Consider the following 20,393-nt stretch of genomic DNA (forward strand, 5'->3'; position numbering starts at 1 on the left):
TAATGAGACTGCCTCTGGGGGTTTTTTCCAAGTGGCAATGCTGTGCTGGTTCTTGTGAAGTTCACACATTGACATTTCTGAACCTACAGTTAGACTTCCATAGTCTTTCATTGTTGGGTCATAGCGAGAGTAAGAACTTTGTCATTTCAGAGGTGTGTGATTGAATTTTTTGTTAAACTTGGAAAGAGCGGTAATGAAACTTTTTTTTTTTTTTTCATTTTTGAATTCTTTATTCATTTTTTTTTTAAATCAAAAACATAGTGCAAATACATGAACAGTCAAGTAATATAGCATACAGCACTCTATACCAATACATAATATACAGCTATTTAAATCCCCTCCCCCACCCCTCCTGGATATATATAACAATCTTTCATGAATCAAAGGGAAATACTGCTAATAATTCACATTCACATCTTACAATATTTTGTTAATGGGCCCCAAATTTCCTTAAATTTGCTATGGTGTCCCCTCTGTAAAGAATTAATGTTTTCAAACTTATAAATCTGACATAAGGATTCCCACCAGAAACTGTAATTTAAGTTTTCCCAATTTTTTTAATTTTTCATTATCAGCTGCATGGCTACTCCTGTCATGATGAGGAGCAATTTATTCTGATTTGCATTAATCGGTTTCTTAGAAAATAATATTGTTCCAAACAATATTATATCATATGATAGCGATAGTAGAACTTCCAATATTGAAATAATTTGTCCCCAAATAGATTTCCAGAATTTGAGTATCAAGGGACAAAAATATAGCAAATGATCCAATGTCCCTATACCAGATGACAGTGCCAGCACCTATTAGATTTAGAACTGTCCAACCTTTGCAACCTAACCGGGGTCCAAAAAGATTTATGAAACAAGAAAAACCAAGTCTGTCTCATAGATGCTGATGCTGTACATCTCATCCTCCAATTCCAAATTTGTGGCTATTGAGAAGCAGAAATATGCTGCTTTGTCTCAATACTCCAAATATCCTTAAGACTAGTTTTTGGCTTTTTATTCAAAAATTCAGATATCAATTTATACCACTGGGCAGCCTGATGTCCCAGGAAATCCACCTGGAAGCACAGGATCGGCAAACTATACTGATCTTTTAAATTACGCCATTCAGGGAACCTCTTCTGAATGGCTTGCTTCAACTGCAACTCTTAAAATGTTACGGCAAGCATGAGGAACTGCGCAGAAAGAAATTCTCTTCAGATGATGACGTGTAAAGCACCACAGCTGCAGTGCTAAAAATGATGTCACAAAACAGTCTACTGTATGTCTTTGAATTGTTTTTGTAGTGCTGCAAAAAATATATTGAATGTGAAGGATGCTACTTTGAAAAAGAAAAATGTTCAGATCTCTGGAGTCGTCTGATTTTGAATTTGAAAAAAATCAAAAAAACAGTCTCATTACTTTTTAATCAACCCTCGTATCTTGGATCAGAAATGTACACCTCTCACTTGTAATGCAGTGTAAAGTAATGTGTCATTTATACTGTGACAACTCCCAAACAAGGTTCAAAGTGGATCACAATTGAAACAAAATAACAAGGAACATTACATCTAAGCATAGTGTTGACAAAAGTATTTTAAAGATTTCCAGTAAGAATAATAAGAAGGCATGGTTCGCAAGTCATAAGGTAATGAATCCCAGTCTCGAACAACTTGATAAAAAATTGAATTCTCCAAAAATTTTTATAGCATATTCTAGACACGGAGGGGAAGTAAATAAGTCAAAATCCAAATGCCTTAAATAATCTGTAGCTACCAGGGAACGAGAACAATTTACTAGATATTCTGGGCTGGTACCTTTGAATTTTTGTATATCAGCTTAAACTCAATCCTGGCCTGATTTTGCTCCCATTAGTTTTGCTTGTACTGTGAGTGACTGCGCACTGGATCTTTACAGATTATCATGTCCTCTCTTTCCTTCTGCAGAATGCAGAACACCAAGTCTCGCTCATTTCTCTCCTCTTCTATGTGGCCACTGATGGGCAAGGCGTGCTACAGCCGCACCTGGAAGAGAGAACACGCTTAGCTTTTCTGACGGGATCAACGGAAGAGTTGGGGCACTTCAAGATCACCTTCCATAAGCCCTGGGCTGGGGAAGGCAAAGGGCCAAAATATGCCAGGTACTAATGTATATCCCACAGTCAAAAGTCAGACATTGATAGACCATTCACATCAGTATATACCATTCAATGTCCTTTAGCCTCTTAAATTCCTCATTATATTCTATCAGGGCTTCAGATATGCCATTTGGTCACCAAACATTTTCCATGGTTGCCAAATGTATTTTTTATGGCTATGGCTTCTTCACTAGCCCCGTTATATTCTTATTTTCTTCATGTTTTTTGTTTTTATCAAACTTTTAAAGTGTTATGTGCAAAAGTCAATAACTTAATCCTTATATAAATTTTAAAAACTTATCTTGGTTTTATCTTTTACGTTTGTTCTTTTATCTCATCGGGAAGGGACTTGTCATTTCGACATGTTTCGCTGTTAGGCTGCTTCAAGAAAAGTCCCCTAAAAACAGGAAGAGAAAATTAAAGGTAGTAATAACCTCACATTTTGTTCCTGCTTCCAGGTCGTTAATGAATATATTGAATAGGAGCGGTCCCAGCACCGACCCCTGTGGAACTCCGCTCGTGACCCATTGCCAGTCTGAGTAATGTCCCTTTACTCCAACCCTCTGTTTCCTGTCCGCCAGCCAGTTTTTCAGATATGCCATTTGGCAACCATGGAAAATGTTTGGTGACCAAATGGCATATCTGAAGCCCTGATAGAATATAATGAGGAATTTAAGAGGCTAAAGGACATTGAATGGTACATACTGAGGTATTAATGTATGACAGACCTTGCGGTCAAATATTATTCCATAGTGACTACACACCAAACAGTGTCAGGCCACTTCATTGCACATGCTTCAGAACCTAGGAGCAACTTTTGTCATCCTTGTAGTGATCTGCCAGGGACAAGTCCTTAAATACTAATCAGTAAGGAATTTGATCCGGGATTCATGAGCTGGGGGAGCATGAAGGGGTTAGAGCAATGCGTTGTGGTTATTGTACCATCTAGATATTGTACCATCTAGGTATTGTACCATCTAGGTTCATTGTTTGAAAGAAGAGATGGGGTGTGTAAATATTGTTAATAGGCACCATTCTGTAGGGTTAAGAAGTGAAAGGAATTGTACTGAGCTTTGCCTCGGTACGTTTACTGTTATTGTAGATCAGTGTTTCTCAACTCGGTCTTGGAGTACCCCCTTGCCAGTCAGATTTTCAGGATATCCATAATGAATTTGTATAAACTTGATTTGCATACACAGCCTCCATTATATGCAAATTTCTTTCATACATATTCATTGTGGATATCCTGAAAACCTGACTGGCAAGGAGGTACTCCAGGACCAAGTTGAGAAACACTGTTGTAGATCATTCCCAGCTTTAAGGTTCATAATGTAATGCAGGTCATCAAGTAAAATAATGCTTTCCTTTTATGCCCTACAGTTTTAATCACCTGAAAGTTGTCGGCCCTGGTTTGCACCAACTCACAGATGTTGTGAAGAGCAGCTTAAGTAACCACTTCATCTATAACCCCCCCGGGGGCAAGAAGAAACGCTACTTTGCTGTGAACACCTATCAGCCTCCCCCAGGCAGCACACCCCTTAACGAGAACAGCCAGGTTCTCATCCACCAGGTGACACTACAGCTCCCCTTCCAGGTAGAGGTTGTCTTTGAGTCGGGCAGCTTCATGGACCGCCCCAACCAACTGTCGGGAGAGGTTTTGTCTGCAGCGCTCACACAGCACCAGACTTCTTTTGAGGATAAATTTAACAGTATTTTCCAGTTGAGGAAGAAGGGCTTCAGCACACCTCAGGAAGAGTTTGCCATGGCCGCACTAAGTAACATGATTGGTGGCATGGGTTACTTCTATGGGCATTCAATTGTGCAGTCCAAGTACAATGATCAGCCAGTACTATACCCAGAAGGCCCACTGTTCACAGCCGTGCCTTCTCGCTCCTTCTTTCCTCGTGGTTTCCTCTGGGACGAGGGCTTCCACCAGTTGCTGGTGAGCCAGTGGGACACAGCCATGAGCCAGGAAGTGATTGGATCCTGGCTGGACTTGATGAATGTGGAGGGCTGGATCCCTCGTGAACAGATCTTGGACAATGAAGCTCGCAGCAAAGTACCATCCGAGTTCATCCTGCAACGTAATGAGAATGCCAATCCACCTACTCTGTTCCTGGTGCTGGAGAAACTTGTCCGGGGCATGGAGACAGCATCTCTGGTGCAAAAGAATGAGCTTTACTTAAGGAAGCTGTTGCCCAGATTGCGGTCTTGGTACGACTGGTATAATACCACCCAGGCAGGACCCCTGCCTTACACCTTCCGCTGGCGGGGCCGGGATGAAGACACCGATATGTACCTCAATCCAAAGACACTTACCTCTGGGCTGGATGACTACCCACGGGCATCGCATCCCTCATCAGATGAGCGACATGTGGACCTGCGCTGCTGGATGGCACTGGCATCTGGTGTCATGGCACATGTGTCTGCATTGTTGGGTGAGCCAGCAGAGGAATATCGGCGGATGCAGCGAGTTCTCAGTGACAATGCTTTGCTGGAGGAGCAGCATTGGTCAGATCAGCTAAATTCCTTTGCCGATTATGGAAATCACACACAATCAGTGATTCTGGAGAGGGAGAAAATTTACATTCCACCAGGTCAGCCACCGCACCATTACCCATCTCCTAGGCTGGTGCGAGTCATCCGTAAGCCCCCAAAACTGCAGTATGTAGGGGCTTTGGGCTATGTGAGTCTGTTCCCTTTTCTGCTACAGGTACTGCAGCCCAATTCTCCCCGCCTTGAAACCCTCTTCAAGGACATGAGGAATGAGAAGAAGCTATGGACCCCATATGGACTTCGCTCCCTGTCCAAATCCAGCCCACTATACCTAAAATACAATACAGAGCACGATGGGCCTTACTGGAGGGGGCCCATCTGGATCAGTATTAATTACTTAGCGGTGAAGGCCCTCCATTACTATTCCAATATTGAGGGTCCCTTCCGTCAGGAAGCTGCAGACCTCTACCAGCAGCTTCGGAGCAACCTAATTACCAACATCTATCGCCAGTATCTAGAGACTGGCTACATTTGGGAGCAATACAACGACAGCACAGGCAAAGGGCAGGGCTCCTATCCCTTTACAGGCTGGTCTGCACTAGTAGTCCTCATGATGGCAGAAGAGTATTAGGGTGCTGTAAGACTACCTCACAAAACCAGTGTGGAGTGGAGGTTTTTTTTCACTTCCCTGGATTTAGTTCCTTCCTCTCTCTCAACTTGTGACAGAGTGGAAGAGGAAGACAATATGAGTGGGGTCTCTGATATTAAGCAGAGGAGTTTAAGCTTTTGAGGGGCCTGATTGATGTCTCTTTGTCCTCTCCCCATTATCTATTTCATTAAAGGTGTTGATTATAGAGAGAGGATAATAGGGGAGGGCAACTGGCTAAGAGAAGCAGTATGTTTATAATGATGATAATACAAATGAAAGGTCTAATTCAAGGGAGAGTAAACATTTTGGCCAAAGGACTGGGTGAGCTGACAGGGGTCTGTGGTCTGATGAGGAGGAGAGGTCCTTCCACCTCAGTGGAGGTCAAGGGCAAGGGGCAGACAATGAAGAAGGAGAAAGCAAGAGGGAGGGATAAAAGAAAAAAAGCAAACAAAATCCTTGCTGAGAAATAAGAGAATATTTTTTCTCTGCCTCTTCTGTTTCCTGTTTTTTCAGCTCCCACTCCAACCATTGTGCTTCGGTTGAGAGGTTTCTGATAAACACATAACAAAGTCCCTCTTTCCTCAAACTGGTCTAAAGAAATTAGTATACTGTATTGAAAATAAGGGAATCCAATCTAATTGCCAAATATAGATAGGGAGATGATGAGGCAGTGACCATAACTCCTGCCTTTCTTTCCCTTGTTAAATCAGACAGTAATGGGTGATTGTTCTATCTAGTAATATGTTTATGTATATTTCATTTGGTACTGGTGATGCTGCTGCCACTGGCAAAAGGAGAGATATAGCAGAAGCATGATAGCTTTGCTTCTATCATCATTTAGAGCCCTATATGTCTTCCTTTAATGACACACTATTTGTGCATCACTTACATTGCACATTCTGGGCTCTGATGGATGATGTCATCAGATCCACTGCATGGTAGGTGTGGCAAGGTATTGGTAATTACAAATTGATGGTGTGGAGCAGGCCCAAAATTAAGTGCCAGTGGACCAGGTTTTGTTTGTGTGCTGTAGTTTGCCCACCACTAGTCTAGTTCATTAACAGCATTTAATCTTGCTGGAATGAGCTTTAGAGTAGGATTCTCTGTGCCTCATATCTTCTGCAGGCAAGGAACCACTAGAAGAAATCCCAAGGTATAATATCAGGAGGAATTTTGTTTGGTAATTTCTCTGGCAGTCTTCCATTCTCTTTCATACTTGGTCTCTCTCCATCATGGTATCGGGATTTGGTTCATTAAGGCTTTTCTCCATACTCCCATTGAGACAGCCTTTGATAAATTAGGTCCTCTGTTATGTTTTACTCACATCTGATCTCTCTGTGATGCACTATGTCCTTCTCTGTCTTTTTTCTGTGATCTTGCTTTTTCTCTGTTGGATCCAACCCTCCGCATATAGGCATGATCTCTTTATTATTCTCTTCCATCCTTTCTGTTCCACATTTTCACTCGCTGTTGTGATCTCCTCGTATTCTGTCTCGTGTGCTGGACAAAGTGAATTTTTATGGGCTCAGGTGCTATGATGTATCAAACTTCTGTTATTACCAAGGAAGGGAAGAAAAAAGTGCTAGTGGGGCCAACATTGGCAGGGCTTCACTTTTGGTTGGGAATGTTGCATCCTGTGTGTCCATAAAATTAACCAGGTACTATTGGTTTACCATCCTTTTGTGAGTGCCTTCTCATGTGCATTTTCCTGATTCCTTATGGTCTTGTACTCCAGCATAACCAGTGGTGTACAAGATTAATGTAAACATTCTCTATTTGGAACTCATCACTGTGCAGGAAATACTTCAAACTAGCAAGGGATTAAAAAAAATTAGGCACACAGAAAAGGAGGAGAACAGGATTTGGGAATTATGGAGAGAAAATGGGCAAGACTGAGGTTCAGAAAAATCCAGTTTTTAAGTTCTCCTTTCCCAAGCACCTAAATTTCGGTTCTAAAAATGTGGGCTAAAACCAAGCTGAAGGAATGAAGTTAGGCAGTCATCACTGGGTGTCTGGCATAAGCACCTCAACTTAGCAGAATCAGTAGCTGGCCTACATTTGAGGACCTCATTTTTAGGCACCTAAAGTTAAAGTTGGGTGCTTAAGTTTGAAATAGTTGCCTAAGATAGTCTATAAATACTGTAACTCCTAAATTGAGGCACTCATTGATTTTTTTTTAATATTGCTTATAAAATGAGAACTGGATGACCTGATAGCAGAGGATGCACACATACACTATATAGAAATGTGCCTGACTTGTAAGTGTTAAGAACAACAAAAAGAGGCACTGGAGATGTCACAGCCAACTGATGGTCACTAATCTTTTATTTGAAAACAAGTCTCTAAAATATGTAAAAACAAACAAAGTCCTGACTAGGATCCAAGTTTCAGCGATAGCATCAAACGTGTTGGCGTCTCTGTTTGACAAATGAAGCGCCAAAAGTGAAACAGAGATGCTTCATTTGTGAAACAGAGATGCCGACACGTTTGATACTGTCCCCTGAGGAAGGCGACGCTGTCGGCCCAAACTTGGATCCTAGTCAGGACTTTGTTTTTACATATTTTAGAGACTTATTTTCAAATAAAAGATTTGTGACCATCAGTTGGCTGTGACATCTCCAGTGCCTCTTTTTGTTGTTCTGTTCATTATAGTTCGAGGCTTTGACTTAAATTGCCTTTTCACACCTGGTGCCCCCCCTTCCTCCAAGCTTACATGGAGGGGATGATCTTTAAAGGTTTTGGCAGGCTGGTGCTGTTTCATAAAGGTGCACAACTATAAGTGCTTCTTGTCTTCATTGAATTCCTGAAGTCTGGGTTATATTTTATGGGTTTTTTTGTGAGATTATTTTTGTATTACATTTTTTTTCTGCTAGAGCATTTCAGAAAAATGACTGCTTAGTATTCTAGGACCACTAATACTCAACTCAGTATAAATCACTTGTCTTTAGAGTTCGGTGAGTCAGGATGGCAAAAACTGCTCTTCTAAACAGCTGTTAAACATAATTCTGTGATTAAACCATGAGATGTGTCTCAGTGCAGAGGACCAGAAATTGGGAGTTATGGAGAGTGAACCGAATTGGACTCCGATTCCTCATGCCACTCGGACAAAATCTAGAATAGACCTTTAAATTCTAGGTATTTTGAGCAAGTGTTTTTAATTTTTCCAGTTTTTGTCTGCATGGGGAAGGCTTACAAGCTAGGCCTCAGTGATCGCAAGGCTTTCCCTTCACACATCACTCTCTCAGGATTCATAACAGCAATCTCAGGGAATTTGAAATTCCTCTTGAAACTGGTCAGTGTGGCTCTCAGTATATTTACATTGTTTGTGTGCAGGGTTGGCTTTAGGGGAGGGGGTGCAAACAAGGCATTGGGCGCCAGGCCAAGGAGGTCTCAAGCCTGCTTAAAGCTGCAAAAGAAAGTACCTGCCTGTGTGCTTTGGGGTCTCCTCCCAAATTTCAGCATGTATAGCATTGGTCCTGTTTTTGTGGTGTTTCTTCTGTACCTGGTAAACCTAGTCTGTCCTGCTGCTGCCTATACACTGAAGGAACTAAATGATGTGTGTGAAAAGGTGAGATGGAAGAAGAGACAGTTGGACCATGCAGTGGCATAACAAGGGAGGTTAGCATCCAGGTCAGTGGTGCCCAGCATTGTCAAGCCGTGCGCCCCCCCCCCCCCCCTCCACTCTTCGCTGCCGCTTAAGTACACCCCACCCCACTTCCACGTACCTCTTCAAATATTCACTGGCACAAGCAACATCTTCCACCTGCTGCTTGCACCAGCCTCGGCTCCCTTCTGACATCACTTCCTGGTCCCATGTCCAGGAAGTGATGTCAGAAGGGAGCCGAGGCTGGCGTGAGCAGCAAATGGAAGGTGCTGCTCGTGCAGGCAAATATTTAAAGAGGTATGCGGGGGAGAGGAGAGGAGAGGCACCGGCGCTCCCATGAAGATGGTGCCTGGGGCAGTCTCACTCCCCCCCCCCTTACTATGCCACTGGGACCATGCGCTTCTGTGTGAAGGTTATGGGGAAAGCCATTGAACATACCTGAAACTCCATTCCTTGCTGTTTTCAAAATTGATTTTAGTGTGTTCTACTTCCTGTTTAAGTGTGAATCAGGTTTTATTACTGATGGAAAGTGTGACGGTATTGTGCCATCTTTTAAAAATTGTGGGCTGTGCATTTTTTTCTGTATTAATGATTGCATTAAACTTCAGCTTTTCCAGTTGGCTCAAAATCCAAAAAGCACAGGTGATCAATGTATGTTTAGAAAGCAGAACAGCAGATGATTAAATCAAGGGCTTTGAATGTAAATACAAACATTTTATCAATAGATGTTTCCATCTCTCACAGGGGCTTGAAACCTATGTGGTATAAACTGGTGGAAGAATATCCACAGCTTGGTTTTCTGACTCATGTGTGCCCCAAGGATCTTCTTAATGTTTACATGACATCATTAAGGACTCCTTTTACTAATGTACGCTAGTGTTTTTAGCGCATGCTAAAGATTAGCGCGCGCTAAACAAAAAATACTAATGCAAGCTCCATGGAGGCATTAGCATTTAGCGCACGCGGCATTAACATATATATAGTAACATAGTAGATGACGGCAGATAAAGACCCGAATGGTCCATCCAGTCTGCCCAACCTGATTCAATTTAAATTTTTTTTTTAAATTTTTCTTCTTAGCTATTTCTGGGCAAGAATCCAAAGTTTTACCCGGTACTGTGCTTGGGTTCCAACTGCCAAAATCTCTGTTAAGACTTACTCCAGCCCATCTACACCCACCCAGCCATTGAAGCCCTCCCCTGCCCATCCTCCACCAAACGGCCATACACAGACACAGATTGTGCAAGTCTGCCCAGTAACTGGCCTAGTTCAATATTTAATATTATTTTCTGATTCTAAATCTTCTGTGTTCATCCCACGCTTCTTTGAACTCAGTCACAGTTTTACTCTCCACCAGCTCTCTCGGGAGCGCATTCCAGGCATCCACTACCCTCTCCGTAAAGTAGAATTTCCTAACATTGCCCCTGAATCTACCACCCCTCAACCTCAAATTATGTCCTCTGGTTTTACCATTTTCCTTTCTCTGGAAAAGATTTTGTTCTACGTTAATACCCTTCAAGTATTTGAACGTCTGAATCATATCTCCCCTGTCTCTCCTTTCCTCTAGTCTAGGGTATACATATTCAGGGCTTCCAGTCTCTCCTCATACGTGTTCTGGCGCAAGCCTCCTATCATTTTCGTCGCCCTCCTCTGGACCGCTTCAAGTCTTCTTACGTCTTTCGCCAGATACGGTCTCCAAAACTGAACACAATACTCCAAGCGGGGCCTCACCAATGACCTGTACAGGGGCATCAACACCTTCTTCCTTCTACTGACTATGCCTCTCTTTATACAGCCCAGCATCCTTCTGGCAGCAGCCACTGCCTTGTCACACTGTTTTTTCGCCTTTAGATCTTCGGAAACTATCACCCCAAGGTCCCTCTCCCCGTCCGTGCATATCAGCTTCCATCCTCCCAGCATATATGGTTCCTTCCTATTATTAATCCCCAAATGCATTACTCTGCATTTCTTTGCATTGAATTTTAGTTGCCAGGCATTAGACCATTCCTCTAACTTTTGCAGATCCTTTTTCATATTTTCCACTCCCTCTTCGGTGTCTACTCTGTTACAAATCTTGGTATCATCTGCAAAAAGGCACACTTTTCCTTCTAACCCTTCAGCAATGTCACTCACATACATATTGAACAGGATTGGCCCCAGCACCGAACCCTGAGGGACTCCACTAGTCACCTTTCCTTCCTTCGAGCGACTTCCATTAACCACCACCCTCTGGCGTCTGTCCGACAGCCAGTTTCTGACCCAGTTCACCACTTTGGGTCCTAACTTCAGCCCTTCAAGTTTGTTCAACAGCCTCCTATGAGGAACTGTATCAAAGGCTTTGCTGAAATCCAAGTAAATTACATCTAGCATATGTCCTCGATCCAGCTCTCTGGTTACCCAATCAAAAAATTAAATCAGGTTCGTTTGACACGATTTACCTTTTGTAAAGCCATGTTGCCTCTGATCCTGTAACCCATTAGATTCAAGGAAGTACACTATCCTTTCTTTCAGCAACACTTCCATTATTTTTCAACAACTGAAGTGAGGCTCACCGGCCTGTAGTTTCCTGCTTCATCCCTGTGACCACTTTTATGAATAGGGTCCACATCCGCTCTCCTCCAATCCCCAGGAATCACTCCCGTCTCCAGAGATTTGTTGAACAAGTCTTTAATAGGACTCGCCAGAACCTCTCTGAGCTCCCTTAGTATCCTGGGATGGATCCCGTCTGGTCCCATCGCTTTGTCCACCTTCAGTTTTTCAAGTTGCTCATAAACACCCTCCTCTGTGAACGGCGCAGAATCTACTCCATTTTCTCGTGTAACTTTGCCAGACAATCTCGGTCCTTCTCCAGGATTTTCTTCTGTGAATACAGAACAGAAGTATTTGTTTAGCACATTTGCTTTCTCCTCATCACTCTCCACATATTTGTTCCCAGCATCTTTTAGCCTAGCAATTCCATTTTTTATCTTCCTCCTTTCACTAATATATCTGAAAAAATTTTTATCTCCCTTTTTTACATTTTTAGCCATTTGTTCTTCCGCCTGTGCCTTCGCCAAACGTATCTCTCTCTTGGCTTCTTTCAGTTTCACCCTGTAGTCCTTTCTGCTCTCCTCTTCTTGGGTTTTTTTATATTTCATGAACGCCAACTCTTTCGCCTTTATTTTCTCAGCCACTAGGTTGGAGAACCATATCGGCTTCCTTTTTCTCTTGTTTTTATTGATTTTCTTCACATAAAGGTCCGTAGCCATTTTTATCACTCCTTTCAGCTTAGACCACTGTCTTTCCACTTCTCTTATGTCCTCCCATCCTATTAGCGCTTTCTTCAGGTACTTTCCCATTGCATTAAAGTCCGTACGTTTGAAATCTAGGACTTTAAGTATCGTGCGGCCGCTCTCCACTTTAGCCGTTATATCAAACCAAACCGTTTGATGATCGCTACTACCCAGGTGAGCACCCACTCGAACATTAGAGATACTCTCTCCATTTGTGAGGACCAGATCCAATATCGCTTTTTCCCTTGTGGGTTCCGTCACCATTTGTCTGAGCAGAGCCTCTTGAAAGGCATCCACAATCTCCCTACTTCTTTCCGATTCCGCAGACGGAACATTCCAGTCCGCATCCGGCAGGTTGAAATCTCCTAACAGCAGAACCTCCTCTTTCCTTCCAAACTTTTGGATATCCACAATCAGATCCTTATCAATTTGCTGCGATTGAGTCGGAGGTCTGTAGACTACACCCACGTAGATAGAAGTTCCATCTTCTCTTTTCAGAGCAATCCATATCGCTTCTTCCTCTCCCCAGGTCCCTTGCATTTCGGTCGCTTGGATATTGATCTTTACATAGAGAGCTACTCCTCCACCTTTATGACCATCTCTGTCCTTCCTAAAAAGATTATATCCCGGTATGTTTGCTTCCCATCCATGTGATTCACTGAACCATGTCTCTGTGATAGCAACAATATCTAGATCTGCCTCTAATATCAGGGCTTGCAGATCATGAACTTTGTTGCTTAGACTGCGAGCATTTGTGGTCATCGCTTTCCAGCTATTTTTCAGCGATAATCTCCTTTTTCGTATGGATTTTTGTGTCATTTCACTTTCCGTTGCAATACTAAGAAATGAGTTGCTGATATTGCTTATGTTGCAGCCTTTACTACTATCACATCTTTTCTTTTGCCGGGGGTGGTCTCTATAATTGTCCTTCGTACAAACACCACCCCCACCTTCTAGTTTAAATGCATTGTAGTGCACGCTAAAACCGCTAGCGCATCTTAGTAAAACGAGCCTTAAATGTTCTCTCTTTAGGTCTAGGTGAATTTCTTTTTATAAATGCAGATGATATTTTTATACTATAAGCAGTTAGTCCAGATTTAAATAACTTTGCCTCTAATATTTGTTTTTGTATTACCAGATTGTTACAGTAGTCAATTTTGATCACGATGAAGCTAAACTCTGTGAAGACTAAATTGTTATGGTTAGGGTCTGATTGTCCGAAGCTTCCTAATAATATTTTTTTAGGCTCTGGAGAAGCCTTGACTATTGAAAAATCATAAGAATATTGGGTATTACACTAGATTCTAATTATCTTTTTGGCAACAGATAAATAATCTAGTTAGAAAATGTTTTCAAAGTTTGCATTACCTGAAGTTGGTACAGTCATGTGAAAAAATTAGGACACCCCATAAAATATTCAATTCTTTATTAAGAAATGTTCACATGTTGATGTCAAATCTTTTTTTTTTTATTTATCTCTGGAAAAGAAAGTGATGTAATTGCAGGTAAACAACAAATATTTTCCTTGATTTACTCATGAAACAAGATATCCACAAAAAAGTGTATTCTAACAGGAATAAATTAGGATATCCTACACCCTAATAGCTAGTGTTACCCCCTTTGGCTGAAATAACTGTAGTGAGACGCGTCTTGTAGCCATCTACCTCTCTCTGACATCAATCTGAGGAAAGTTTGGCCCACTCCTCAATGCAGAATTCTTTCAGCTGTGAGATGTATGAGGGATTTCTTGCATGTACAACCCGTTTCAAATCACCCCACAGTATCTCAATGGGACTAAAATCAGGGTTTTGACTCGGCTACTCCAGGACTCTCCATTTCTTAGTTTTCAGCCAGTCCTTGGTGGATTTACTGGTATGTTTTGGGTCATTGTCATGTTGCAGGGTCCAGTTCCGCTTCAGCTTTAATTTTCTTACAGATGGTCTCACATGTTCCTCAAGCACCCTCTGATACACAATAGAATTCATGGCGGATTCTGTGATGGTGAGCTGGCCAGATCCTGCTGCAGCAAAGCATCCCCAAACCATGACACTTCCACATCCATGCTTCACAGTTGGTATGAGGTTCTTTTCCTGGAATGCTGTATTTGGTGTATGCCAAAAATATCTTCAAATAATTAAATTTTAGACTCATCTGTCCATAGAACACTATTCCAGAAATCCTGGTGTTTGTCTACATTCTCTCTGGCAAACTTCAGTCTGGCCTTGATGTTTCTCTTAGAGAGCAAAGGTTTCCTCCTTGCACACCACCCATGCAAGTTAAATTTGTGCAGTTTCTTTCTAATTATAGAGGGATGCACTTTTCCCATCAACAGTAGCAAGAGCCTGCTGTAAGTCCCATGATGCTCGGGTGGTCAACTTGCTTGGATGGCCAGACCTGGGCATGTTGGCATTATCCCAGGACAAGCAGGCATGATATTCTCACATGTGGGTGACGTCATCTACGGAGCCCCAGCGCGGACAGCTTTTCAAGCAAACTTGATTGAAGTTTCAAGTTTGCACACTGCACCACGCATGTGCTAGCCTTCCTGCCCACTAGAGGGCGCATCCCCACCTCGTGGTCATCAGTTCAATTTCATCCGCGGAGCCAGAAGCCCTGTGGAAAATTGTGCTCTTCAATTTGCCTTCTGTCGCCGCGGCTGTGTCCTGTTTTCGACGCGGTCGCTGCGTTTTTCTGTGTTCTTTTGTTGTTTGTTTTCCATTTTCGTCGAAAAAAAAAAAAAAAGTTTTATTTTTCTTCTGTCGCTCCGGGGGCTCCCGGTAGCCGCGGCCGTGGGACCTCGTCTGTTCCCGGCCGCTTTTTGGGCCCATGTCCCGTCCTGTGACGGGCTTTAAAAAGTGCAGTCGATGCGACCGACTCTTGTCCATCACAGACCCTCACCGGTCCTGTTTGCGGTGCTTGGGCCCTCAGCACCCGACTGACTCTTGTTCCCGGTGTGCCACTTTTCAGAAAAGGGCTCTCAAACGCCGCCGGGCCCGCATGGCGGAACTTTTCGCCGTTGATTCCCCGGCTGGGAAGGCCTCGAGACGGCAGGAGGGTCTGCCTCCGCCCAGCCCAAGGTGTCCAAATCGATTGCCCCGAGGGAATACTCGAGACCGAGGTCGCCCTCTGAGGAGCATCGATCGGCCTCGGTGATACCGCCGGGGATGACGAACCCTGCTTTCCAGGACCTGCTCTGGGCTTTGATCGCCTCGGAGCTGTCCGGGGCCATTGAGCACCTGCAGCAGGCTTCGGCCTCGACTGCTTCGGTCTCGGCTGCCCCGCAGTTGGCGACCTCGGCCTCGGGTACTGGGGCTTCGGCTCCCGAGGTTCGTACTGCCTCGACCTCGGCTTTACCCTCGGACCCGGCATCGGTGGGCCAACCTGAGCGTAGCGTGCGGCCCCGTGACAAGATGCGCCGGGTGCGGAGGCTCTCGTCCACTTCTTCCTCGAGGTCCTCGCGAGGCTCCTCGCCTTCGGGCAGGCCTCGGCCGAGGCGCCGTCCGAGGAAGGCCAAGCGATCTCGGGCCTCGCCTCGGAGGCGCAGTCGCTCGTCGCCGCTCGGGGGCGAGACCTTACAGGTCTCGGAGCTCCGCCTGGATAACCCCAGTCTTTTTCGCTCCCCTGTCGGAGAGAGTTCCCGTGCCTCCTCGCCGGGGCAGAAGGGACGGGCCTCGATACCTCGTACCCCGGGGGGTTCCCCCAAGGGTTCCTTCAGGCATGATCGGTCCCCGACCCCCTCGAGGTCCCGGGAGCGTGCCTCGTGGGGATCGGGGTCGGGTAGAGAGCCGAGGTATTCCCGCGAGGCCTCCCCCTTCGGCTCAGTGGGGAAATCTCGGTCTCCTTCTCCGCCTGCCAGACCTTCGTCATTCTCCAGGTTTGTGCAGGATATGGCGGGGGCTTTGGGCGTGGACTTGTTGGCAGGTTCCCATTACACCAAGGAGTTTTTGGAGGAGCAGGATCTTCCTGCTCCCCCACGGGAATCCCCTCGCCTTCCGCTGAATAAGGTCCTTCATCTGACCTTCCTCAGAAATTTGGAAACCCCTCTTACGGTCACGGTGGTGCCGTCCATGATGGAGTCGAAATACCGGACCCTCCCTCCTAAGGGGTTCGAGAAGGCGCAACTCTCCCACCAATCGCTCCTGGTGGAGTCGGCGCTTAAGAGGACGCAACCTTCCAGGGTGTCTGCAGCGGTCCCGCCGGGGAGGGAAGGACGGACCCTCGACAAATTTGGTCGTCGCCTCTACGCTAACTCTCTTATGGCGACGAGGGTCTGGAATTACGCATTTTCATATTCTTCCTACTTGCGTAACATGGTGAAGGACCTCCCAAGTTTTCGGGAGGTCATACCTGATTCCCATAGGGAGAAGTTCGCCACCTTTATGTCAAATCTATCTCAACTACGCTTGTACCTATCCCATGCTGTGTACGACGCCTTTGAACTCGCCTCGAGGGTATCAGCCTGTGCGGTGGCTATGAGCCGGCTGGCGTGGCTCCGTACCCTCGAGATGGACCCCAACCTGCAGGAGCGTTTGGCGAACTTGCCCTGCGTGAGTTCTGAGTTGTTTGACGACTCCTTGGAGGCGGCGACCAAACGTCTGTCGGAGCAGGAGCGCTCTCTTGCCTCCCTGGTCCACCCTAAACCTAAGGCCCCGCTGCAAAAACCTTTTCGGCTGCCCCCGAGAAGATACCCGCAGAAATCTACGCCGGCCTTCTCGAGACCTCCGCCCCGACGCCCACCCCAACAGGGTAGGGGAGGTCAGTCAAAACCCCCAGCGCAGGGAGCGTCCAAGCCTGCGCCATCTTTTTGACGGGATTTGCGGTTGGGGGCGGGCCCCCTCCGCGGTATCGCCGGACCCCCTCCCCATCGGGGGTCGACTCAGGTCCTTTTACGGGGCTTGGACCGAGATTACATCCGACGCATGGGTGCTCCGGACAGTCTCCGAGGGCTATTCGCTCAACTTCTTAGCGCAGCCTCCAGACATGCCACCCAGCGCTTGCCCGTCCAATCGGAGCCAGTTGGCCCTTCTCCTGGTTGAGGCCAGGGCCTTGTTGAGCCTACGGGCGGTGGAGCTTGTCCCTCCCGACCAGCGGGGTCGGGGGTTTTATTCCCGTTACTTTTTGGTCCCGAAAAAGACCGGGGATCTGCGCCCCATTTTGGACCTCCGGAAGCTCAACAAGTTCCTGGTCCGGAAGAAGTTCCGTATGTTATCGCTTCCGGTTTTGTACCCCCTGTTGGAGGAAGGGGATTGGATGTGCTCCCTGGACTTGAAGGAAGCATATACCCATGTTCCGGTGCATCCCGCTTTCCGCAAGTTCTTACGGTTCCAAGTGGGAGAGTTGCACCTTCAGTATCGGGTCCTTCCCTTTGGTCTGGCGTCGTCCCCTCGGGTATTCACAAAGTGTATGGTGGTAGTCGCGGCGGCCCTGCGCTCTCGGGGGCTACAGGTCTTTCCCTACCTGGACGATTGGCTGATCAAGGCCACGACCAGGGAGGGAGTTATTTTAGCGACCCAACAGACTATCATCTTACTTCAACGTCTAGGGTTCGAAGTGAACTTTCCCAAGTCTCAGTTGTGCCCGGCTCAGTCTCTCCAGTTTATCGGAGCCGTGCTGTACACGGTTCGCCTCCGCGCTTTCCTCCCCCCTCCTCGGTGGGAGGCCTTGCTTCGGTTAAGTCGCCAAGTTTTGGGGCAATCCGTGGTGTCGGCGTAGCGTATGATGATCCTTCTGGGCCATATGACATCGACGGTCCACGTCACTCCCTTCGCCCGCTTGCATCTGAGGCTTCCTCAGTGGACTCTGGCCTCTCAATGGCGGCAGGATCTCGACCCAGTCTCTTGTCCGATAACAGTAACTCCTTCTTTGAGTCGCTCGCTCCGTTGGTGGACCAACTCTTCCAGTCTTTCAGGGGGTTTGCTGTTTCTCGTTCCTCCGTGTCGCAAGGTCCTGACCACGGACTCCTTGGAGTACGCGTGGGGGGCACATCTCGACGGTCTGCGAACGCAGGGTCTATGGTCGGCCGAGGACCGTCTGTGTCACATCAATGTGTTGGAGCTTCGTGCGATTTTTCTGGCTGCTCGAGCTTTCAGCCACCTACTGCACGATCAAGTAGTGCTCGTGCGGACGGACAACCAGGTGGCAATGTACTATGTAAACAAGCAAGGGGGGAACGGGCTCTTGGTCTCTGTGCCAGGAGGCCCTGCGCCTTTGGGAATGGGCAGTCTCCCAGAACATATTCCTGCGTGCGGTTTACATTCAGGGAGAGAGGAACTGTCTGGCAGACAAACTCAGTCGTCTTCTCCAGCCGCACGAGTGGTCGCTGAACTCCCGGGTTCTACGCGAGGTCTTCGACCGCTGGGGGACTCCTCAGGTGGATCTGTTTGCCTCCCCGGAGACTCACAAACTACCCCTCTACTGTTCTCGGATGTACTCCCGGGACCGTCTCGAGGCCGATGCCTTCCTTCTCGACTGGGGGGGAGGTTCCTTTATGCGTTCCCTCCTTTTCCTCTTTTGAGAACCCTGGTACATCTCAAATCGACCAGAGCCACTATGATTCTCATTGCGCCTCGTTGGCCCAGACAGCACTGGTTCTCCCTGCTTCTTCAACTCAGTGTCAGGGAACCTCTGCTTCTGCCTGTCTTTCCCTCTCTGCTGTCTCAGAGTCGGGGTTCGCTGTTACATCCCAATCTTCAGTCTTTACATCTGACCGCTTGGTTCCTTTCCCCTTGACTTCGGTTCCTGTTTCTCAGTCGGTGAGGGAGATTTTGGAAGCCTCGCGCAAGGTCTCGACTCGGCTCTGTTATTCCCAGAAGTGGACCAGATTTTCATCCTGGTGTTCCTTGCACCATCTGGACCCGAGTTCAGTTCCCGTGTCTTCGGTGCTGGAATATTTGTTGCATCTGTCTGAGTCTGGACTGAAGACGACTTCCATTCGGGTACATCTCAGTGCCATTGCGGCGTTCCATCGGCATCTCGAAGGTCGATCTCTCTCTCTTCATCCTCTGGTGACTCGTTTCATGAGGGGTCTCGTGAATGTCCATCCTCCTCTGAAACCTCCTCCTGTAGTTTGGGATCTTAATGTGGTCTTAGCTCAACTGATGAAGCCTCCTTTTGAGCCTCTCGACAAATCTCTTCTTAAGTTTCTCACTTGGAAAGTGGTCTTTTTGATTGCGCTCACATCCGCTCGTCGGATTAGCGAGCTGCAGGCTTTGGTTGCGGATCCACCTTTTACTGTGTTTCATCATGACAAGGTGGTTCTTCGCACCCATCCTAAATTTTTACCTAAGGTTGTGTCTGATTTCCACCTCAATCAGTCCATTGTTCTTCCGGTGTTCTTCCCGAAGCCCCACTCTCATCCTGGTGAGGCGGCGCTTCACACGCTTGACTGTAAGAGGGGGTTGGCCTTTTATCTCCAACGTACCAAGTCTCATCGGAAGGTTCCTCAATTGTTTTTGTCCTTTGATCCTAATCGGTTGGGACTTCCTGTTTCCAAGCGCACCTTGTCCAACTGGTTGGCTGCTTGTATTTCTTTTTGCTACACTCAGGCTGGTCTCACGCTCCATGGTCGAGTCACGGGGCATAAGGTCCGGGCTATGGCAGCTTCTGTTGCTTTCCTCCGGTCTACTCCTGTGGAGGACATTTGTAAAGTTGCCACTTGGTCTTCGGTTCATACGTTCACCTCCCACTACTGTCTGGACACTTTGTCCAGAAGCGACGGCCAGTTTGGCCAGTCAGTGTTACGTAACCTGTTTTCCTAAATTGCCATCCTCCCACCTGCCCTTTTTTGGGTTGGCTTGGAGGTCACCCACATGTGAGAATATCATGCCTGCTTGTCTTGGGATAAAGCACAGTTACTTACCGTAACAGGTGTTATCCAGAGACAGCAGGCATATATTCTCACAACCCGCCCACCTCCCCGGGGATGGCTTCTTTGCTGGATATGGAACTGAGGACCACGAGGTGGGGATGCGCCCTCTAGTGGGCAGGAAGGCTAGCACATGCGTGGTGCAGTGTGCAAACTTGAAACTTCAATCAAGTTTGCTTGAAAAGCTGTCCGTGCTGGGGCTCCGTAGATGACGTCACCCACATGTGAGAATATATGCCTGCTGTCCCTGGATAACACCTGTTACGGTAAGTAACTGTGCTGTTTGGAAAGTCCTCCACTTGTACACTATTTTCCAGATCGTGGAATGGCTAATGTCAAATTCTATCAAGATCTTTATAAATTCCTTACCAAATTTATAAGTTG

At 46.3% G+C, this 20,393-nt stretch overlaps 1 protein-coding gene across 5 annotated transcripts in view; it reads left to right on the top strand.

Moving 5' to 3' along the window:
• MOGS (mannosyl-oligosaccharide glucosidase) overlaps positions 1-7,594 on the top strand; it is a 33,374-nt gene extending 25,780 nt beyond the window's left edge. For all 5 annotated transcript variants that reach the window (XM_033954646.1, XM_033954674.1, XM_033954664.1 and 2 more), the window contains 2 exons: positions 1,934-2,127; positions 3,505-7,594. In XM_033954646.1, the coding sequence (XP_033810537.1) occupies positions 1,934-2,127; positions 3,505-5,251 (1,941 nt within the window). In that variant the 3' untranslated portion in view covers positions 5,252-7,594. The remainder of the gene's footprint in view (positions 1-1,933; positions 2,128-3,504) is intronic.
• The last annotated feature ends 12,799 nt before the right edge of the window (positions 7,595-20,393 follow it).

Source organism: Geotrypetes seraphini, chromosome 1 (genome assembly GCF_902459505.1).
Source record: "Geotrypetes seraphini chromosome 1, aGeoSer1.1, whole genome shotgun sequence".
NCBI lineage: Eukaryota > Metazoa > Chordata > Amphibia > Gymnophiona > Dermophiidae > Geotrypetes > Geotrypetes seraphini.